Source organism: Apteryx rowi, unplaced genomic scaffold, assembly GCF_003343035.1.
Source record: "Apteryx rowi isolate R43461 unplaced genomic scaffold, aptRow1 scaffold_1545, whole genome shotgun sequence".
In the NCBI taxonomy this organism is placed as follows: Eukaryota; Metazoa; Chordata; class Aves; order Apterygiformes; family Apterygidae; genus Apteryx; species Apteryx rowi.
Window position 1 is genome coordinate 2731 of NW_020447803.1, and position 7076 is coordinate 9806.

At 66.1% G+C, this 7076-nt stretch overlaps 1 protein-coding gene across 1 annotated transcript in view; it reads left to right on the forward strand.

The window, feature by feature from the left end:
* The window catches only part of LOC112962795 (neurogenic locus notch homolog protein 3-like), a gene marked incomplete at both ends in the record, with an annotated part of 31270 nt that overhangs the window by 2303 nt on the left and 21891 nt on the right, over positions 1-7076 (forward strand). The window contains 6 exons of the mRNA XM_026059268.1: positions 243-398; positions 1329-1514; positions 2704-2817; positions 3412-3525; positions 4377-4610; positions 6405-6549. Coding sequence (XP_025915053.1) covers positions 243-398; positions 1329-1514; positions 2704-2817; positions 3412-3525; positions 4377-4610; positions 6405-6549 — 949 coding nt within the window. The remainder of the gene's footprint in view (positions 1-242; positions 399-1328; positions 1515-2703; positions 2818-3411; positions 3526-4376; positions 4611-6404; positions 6550-7076) is intronic.

Below are 7076 nucleotides of genomic sequence, written 5' to 3' on the forward strand. Positions count from 1 at the left end.
GGTGGACACCCCTGGCATGGGGCAGATGCACCCTGGAGCACCCATGGTGTGGGGTGGACCCACCTGGCCCGGGGCAGATGCACCCTGGAGCACCCAGGGCCCATGGTGGACACCCCACAGTCACCCCCGCCCGTGGGTGCCCCACACCCCCTGTCCCACCCCGGACCCCCCRCACGTGGGGCCGTGGCGGCCGGGGCGGGGGGCACCCCAGGGTGCCGCTGATGCCGGCGGGCCCCCGCCAGGGCTGCTGTGCCACCTGGACGACGCCTGCGTCAGCAACCCCTGCCACGAGGACGCCGTGTGCGACACCAACCCCGTCAACGGGCGCGCCATCTGCACCTGCCCCCCCGGCTTCACTGGCGGCGCCTGCGACCAGGACGTCGACGAGTGCTCCATCGGTGTGCGGGCACCCGTGGGTGGGGGGCACCCATGGGTGCACGCGGAAGGGACGCCTGCTGCTGCGATGTGTGGCTGGGGGAGGTCCTGGCAGGAGCAGGGACACTCTTGGTTGGGGGGCATGACCAGGAAAGGGGGCACCTTTAGGTGGTGGGCACCTGCAGGTAGGAGGTCTGGGCATGAAGGGACACCCATGGGCCAAGGGTGCAGGCAGAAGGGGCACCCACAGATGCATGGGGGGAGGAGGACACGGGCAGGAGCAGGGGCACCCATGGGTGGTGGGCAAACCTGGGTGGGGGGACACTTATGGGTTGGGGGCACTCCTGGGTGGTGGGCCCATCTGGGTGGAGGGGCACCCTTGTGTGGAGGACACCCATGAGTGTGGGCACCCCTGAAGGGGGGGCACCCTTGCGTGGGGGGCACCAATGGGTGCTGGTCAAACCTGGCTGGGGGACACCCTTGGGTTGAGGACACCCATGGGTGGTGGGCACACCTGGGTGGAGGACACCCTCGGGTGGAGAACACCCTTGGGTTGGGGGCACCCTTGGGTTGAAGACACCCACGGGGAGCAGATAAACCTGGGCGGAGGACACCCGCAGGTGGAGAATGCCCTTGGGTTGAGGGCACCCTTGGGTTGAGGACATCTATGGGGGGCAGGCATACCTGGGTGGAGGACATCTTTGGGTTGAGGACGCCCATGGGTGGTGGGCACACCCGGGTGGAGAACACCTTTGGGTTGAGGACACCCATGGGTGGTGGGCACACCTGGGTGGAGAACACCATCAGGTGGAGAACACCCTTGGGCAGCGCTCACCACCAGCCCAGCGATCCCCTGCGAGGACGGTGGCACCCGGGGGACCCCCCCCACCCCACCCCACCCCGGCGGGTGCTGAGGCCGCGGGGTGCTGACACCCACGGGCCCCCCCCGGCAGGCGCCAACCCCTGCGAGCACTTTGGGCGCTGCGTGAACACGCAGGGCTCCTTCGAGTGCCGCTGCGGCCGGGGCTACGCGGGGCCCCGCTGCGAGACCGACGTCAACGAGTGCCTGTCGGGGCCCTGCCGCAACGAGGCCACCTGCCTCGACCGCATCGGCGACTTCACCTGCATCTGCATGGCCGGTGAGTGCCACCCGCCCCTGCCACCCGTCCCTGCCACCCGCCCTGCCACCCGCCTTGCCTTGGTGAGGTCTTTGGTGGGGTCACCTGCTCCCGGGTGCAGCTTCTGCCCTTGCCGCTGTTCCCTGTCTTGGCGTGGGACTTGGTGTGGTCCCCTGTCTTGGCGTGGTCCCCTGTCTTGGCTCGGGACCGGACATGGTCCCCTGTGCCTGCTGTGGGACCTGGCATGGTCCCCTGTCCTGGTAGGGGAGCTGGCATGGGGCTACCACCATCTCCTGTCCCTGGTATGGGACTTGGCATGGTCCCTTGTCTTGGCACGGGACCAGACATGGTCTCCTGTGCCTGCCGTGGGACCTGGCATGGTCCCCTGTCCTGGTAGGGGAGCTGGCACAGGGTTGCTACCATCTCCTGTCCCTCGTATGGGACCTGGCATGATCCCTTGTCTTGGCACGGGACTTGGCATGGTTCCCTGTCTTGGCACAGGACTGGACATGGTCCCCTGTGCCTGCCGTGGGACCTGGCATGGTCCCCTGTCCTGGTAGGGGAGCTGGCATGGGGCTACCACCATCTCCTGTCCCTGGTATGGGACCTGGCATGATCCCTTGCCTTGGCGTGGGACTTGGCATGGTCCCTTGTCTTGGCACAGGACTGGACATGGTCCCCTGTGCCTGCCGTGGGACCTGGCATGGTCCCCCATCTTGGTAGGGGAGCTGGCATGGAGCTGCCRCTATGTCCTGGTCCTGACATGGGACCTGGCATGGTCCTCTGTCTTGGTAGGGGAGGTGGCATGAGGTTGCCACCATCTCCTGTCCCTGGCATGGGATCTGGCATGGTCCCCTGTCCTGGCATGGGAGCTGGCACAGGACTATCACTGTCCCCTGGCCCTGGTATGGGACCCGGCATGGTCCCTTGTCCTGGCAGGAGAGCTGGCACGGGGCTGCCACCATCTCCTGTCCTTGACATGAGACCTGGCCTGGTCCCCTGGCCTGGTATGGGAGCTGGTATGGGACTGCCACCATCCCCTGGCCCTGGCACCGTCCCTGCCTACCCCRGGGCACCCCTTGGCCTGATGCACAACGAGTTGCTTGGGGGTGACACCACTGGGGTGGCATTGCAGGGTGGCACCGTGGGGGTGGCCGCGGCACGGTGGCACCTTGGGGGTGGCACCACGGGTGACGCGGGTGGCCCGCAGGGTTCAGCGGCACCTTCTGCGAGCTCGACGTGGACGAGTGCCAGAGCAGCCCCTGTGTCAACGGTGGCCGCTGCCACGACGGCGTCAAYGGCTTCAGCTGCTCCTGCCCCGCCGGTGAGCTGGGGACACCGGGGACACCAGGCACCCCGGGGACACTGGGCACCCTGGGAACACCAGGGACAGGAGGACCCCAGGGACACCAGGCACCCCGGAGACACTGGGGATACTGGGAACCCTGGGCACCCTGGAGACACCGAGCACTTGTGCACCCCAGGGACAATGAGCACCCTGGGACACCAGGGACACTGGGGACACGGGCACCCTGGGAATGCAGGTACCCCGGGCACATGGGCACCTAGGGGGACACCAGGAACCCTGGGGACACCGGGCACACAGGCACACTGGACACATGGGCGCCCCAGGGACACCAGCGAGACGAGTACATGGGCACCCTGAGGACATAGGGCACCCTGGGGACACCGGGATCCCTGGGGACAGCAGGAACCCTGGGGACACTGGGCACGTGGGGGACATGGGGCGCAAGGGGCACCCCGAGCACATCGGCACCTTGGGGACACCGGAAACTCTGGGGACAAGGGCACCCCGGGGATGTGGGCACCCTGGGGACACCGGGAACCCTGGGGACAAGGGCACCCCGAGGTCATGGGCGCCCCGGGACCCCCCCGGTGACACGGCACCCGCGCCCAGGCTTCGCGGGTCCCATGTGCCAGACGGACATCGACGAGTGCGCCAGCACCCCCTGCCGCAACGGCGCCAAGTGCCTGGACCGGCCCAACGGCTACGAGTGCCGCTGCGCCGAGGGTGAGCCCCCGGCACCCTGACCCCCCCCCCGAGCCCCCTTGAGTCACCCTGACCCCCCCCTGGTCCCATGGGTGCCCCCCACCCAAGGGTGCCTCTTTTCCTGCCTGTGTTGTTCTTCTCCCATGCATCTCTGGGTGCTCCTTCTGCCTGCACTCTTYGCCCATGGGTGTCCCCTTCGTGCCCAGGCCTCCTATGTGGGGGTGCCTCCCACCCAAGGATGTCCCCCCACCCAAGGGTGCTCCCTTCCTGGTCGTGTCCCCCACCTAAGGGTGACCTTACTCCTGCCCATGTCCTTCTCCACCCGTGCATCTCTAGGTGCTCCTTCTGCCTGCACCCTTGGTCCATGGGTGTGACCTACATGCCCATAACTCCTACCTGGGGGCGCCCCCCACCCAAGGGTGTCACTACCCCTACTCCTGTTCTCCCCCACCCATGCATCCCAGCAGCAGGTGCCCCTTCTGCATGCACCCGTGGCCCATGGGTGCCCCCCACCCAAGGGCATCCCCCTCCTGCCCATATCCTCCCCCACCCATGCATCTATAGGTGCCCTTTCTGCCTGCACCCATGGCCCATGGGTGCCCCCCACCCAAGGGCATCCCCCTCCTGCCCATGTTCTCCCCCACCCATGCATTTATGGATGCCCCTTCTGCCTGCACCCTTGGCCCATGGGTGTCCCTCAGCCAATGGTGTCCCCCTCCTGCCCATGTTCTCCTCCACCCATGCATCCATGGGTGCCCCTTCTGCCTGCACCCTTGGCCCATGGGTGTCCCCTACATGCCCATGACTCCTACCTTGGGGCACACCCCCCTCCCCACCCACGGGTGCCCCCCACCCACGGCCCCGCCCCGCAGGCTTCGAGGGGCCGCTGTGCGAGCGCAACGTGGACGACTGCTCGCCGGACCCGTGCCACCACGGCACGTGCGTGGACGCCATCGCCGGCTTCACCTGCGCCTGCGCCCCCGGCTACACGGGCTACCGCTGCGAGGTGCAGCTCGACGAGTGCCACAGCAACCCCTGCCGCAACGGCGCCAAGTGCATCGACCGCATCGACCACTACCAGTGCAACTGCCTGCCCGGCACCTCGGGTAGGCTGCCTGCGCCCGTCCCTGCTGGCACGGTGGCCCAGCAGGGTGGGAGGGGGCGATGGGCGTGGTGATGGGGGGCGTGGTGGCCCATCGGAGCAGGAAGGGTGATGGGAATGGTGCCAGGTGGAATGGTGGCCCAGCAGGGTGGGATGGATGATGGGAATGGCACCAGGTGGAATGGAGTCTTGTCAGGGTGGGATGGGTGATGGGTGGCGTGGTGATGGGTGGCATGGTGTCCCATCAGAGTGGGAAGGGTGATGGGAATGGCGCCAGGTGGAATGGAGTCCTATCAGGGTGGGATGGGAGATGGGCATGGTGATGGGTGGCGTGGTAGCCCATCAGAGCGGGAAGGGTGATGGGAATGGCACCAGGTGGAATGGCGTCCCATCAGGGTGGGATGGGTGATGGGCGTGGTAATGGGTGGCGTGGTGGCCCATCAGAGCATGGAATGGGTGGTGGGCGTGGTGATAGGTGGTATGGTGTCCCATCAGAGTGGGAAGGGTGATGGGATTGACACCAGGTGGAATGGAGTCCCATCAGGGTGGGATGGGTGATGGGTGTGGTGATGGGTGTCGTGGTGTCCCATCAGAATGGGAAGGGTGATGGGAATGGCGCCAGGTGGAATGGTGTCCCATCAGGGTGGGATGGGAGATGGGCATGGTGATGGGTGGCGTGGTAGCCCATCAGAGCGGGAAGGGTGATGGGAATGGCACCAGGTGGAATGGTGTCCCATCAGGGTGGGATGGGTGATGGGAATGGTGATGGGTGGCGTGGTGTCCCATCAGAGTGGGAAGGGTGATGGGAATGGCGCCAGGTGGAATGGCGTCCCATCAGGGTGGGATGGGAGATGGGCCTGGTGATGGGTGGCGTGGTGGCCCATCCGAGCATGGGATGGGTGATGGGCATGGTGATGGGTGGCATGGTGGCCCATCAGAGCGGGAAGGGTGATGGGAATGGCACCAGGTGGAATGGAGTCCCATCAGGGTGGGATGGGTGATGGGCATGGTGATAGGTGACATGGTGTCCCATCGGAGTGGGAAGGGTGATGGGAATGGCGCCAGGTGGAATGGCGTCCCATCAGGGTGGGATGGGAGATGGGCGTGGTGATGGGTGGCATGGTGTTCCATTAGGGCATGGGATGATGGGCATGGCATTGGGTGGCATGGTGTCCCATTGGGATGGGACGGGAGAGGGGCATGATGGTGGGTGGTATGGTGCCCCACTGAGATTGGATGGGTGATGGGCATGGCGTTGGGTGGCATGGTGTCCCATCAGGGTGGGATGGGTGATGGGAATGGCACCAGGTGGCGTGGAGTCCCATCAGAGCATGGGGTGGGTGATGGGAATGGTGATGGGTGGCATGGTGTCCCATCAGGATATGGGTTGATGGGAATGGCATTAGGTGGCAGGGTGCCCCATTGGGATGGGATGGGTGATGGGCACGGTGCTGGGTGGCATGGTGTCCCATCGGGGTGGGATGGGTGATGGGAATGGCACCAGGTAGCATGGAGTCCCATCAGAGCATGGGATGGGTGATGGACAGGGTGATGGGTGGCATGATGTCCCATCAGGATATGGGATGATGGGCATGGCATTAGGTGGCAGGGTGCCCCATTGGGATGGGATGGGTGATGGACAGGGTGATGGGTGGCGTGGTGTCCCATCAGGGCATGGGATGGGTGATGGACATGGTGCTGGGTGGCACRGTGCTTGATGGGGGCGTGGGAGGGGCGGCGGGCGCGGTGTCCCAGGGCGTGGCACCCGGGTGACRCCGGCGGTGCCCGCCCACGCCAGGCGTGAACTGCGAGGTGAACTTTGACGACTGCGCCAGCGACCCCTGCGACTACGGCGTCTGCCAGGACGGCGTCAACCGCTACGACTGCATCTGCAAGCCCGGCTTCACAGGTGGGCTGCCCTGGCCACCGGCTGGCACCCGTGGGTGCCCCTGGCCCCTGCTGGGGGGTGGTGGCCCGTGGCCAGCGCCTTCCGATGGACCCATAGGGATGTCTGTGGCCAATGCATGTGGTGGTGCCCATGGCTGGTGCCCAGGAGGTGCTTGGGGAGATGCTCATGGCTGGTGCCCAGGAGATACCTGTGGTTGGTGCCCATAGCTGGTGCTTGGGGAGATGCCCATGGCTTGTGCCTGTGGCCAGTGCCCAGCAGATGCTCGTGGTCGGTGCCCATAGCTGGTGCCCAAGGAGATGCCTGTGGCTGGTGCCCAGGAAATGCCCATGAATGATGCTCAGGGAGATGCCCATGACCAATGCTCATGGAGATACCCGTGGCCAGCGCCCAGAGAGATGTTCTTGGCTGGTGCACATGGTGGTGCCCGTGGCCATTGCACACAGCAGTGCCCACATTGGGTGCCCACCATGGGTGCCCACCATGGCTGCCCATGGCCATTCCCCATGGATGGTGCACTCGTGGTGCCCTGTGGAGATGCCCGTGGCCACACAGCAGCACCCA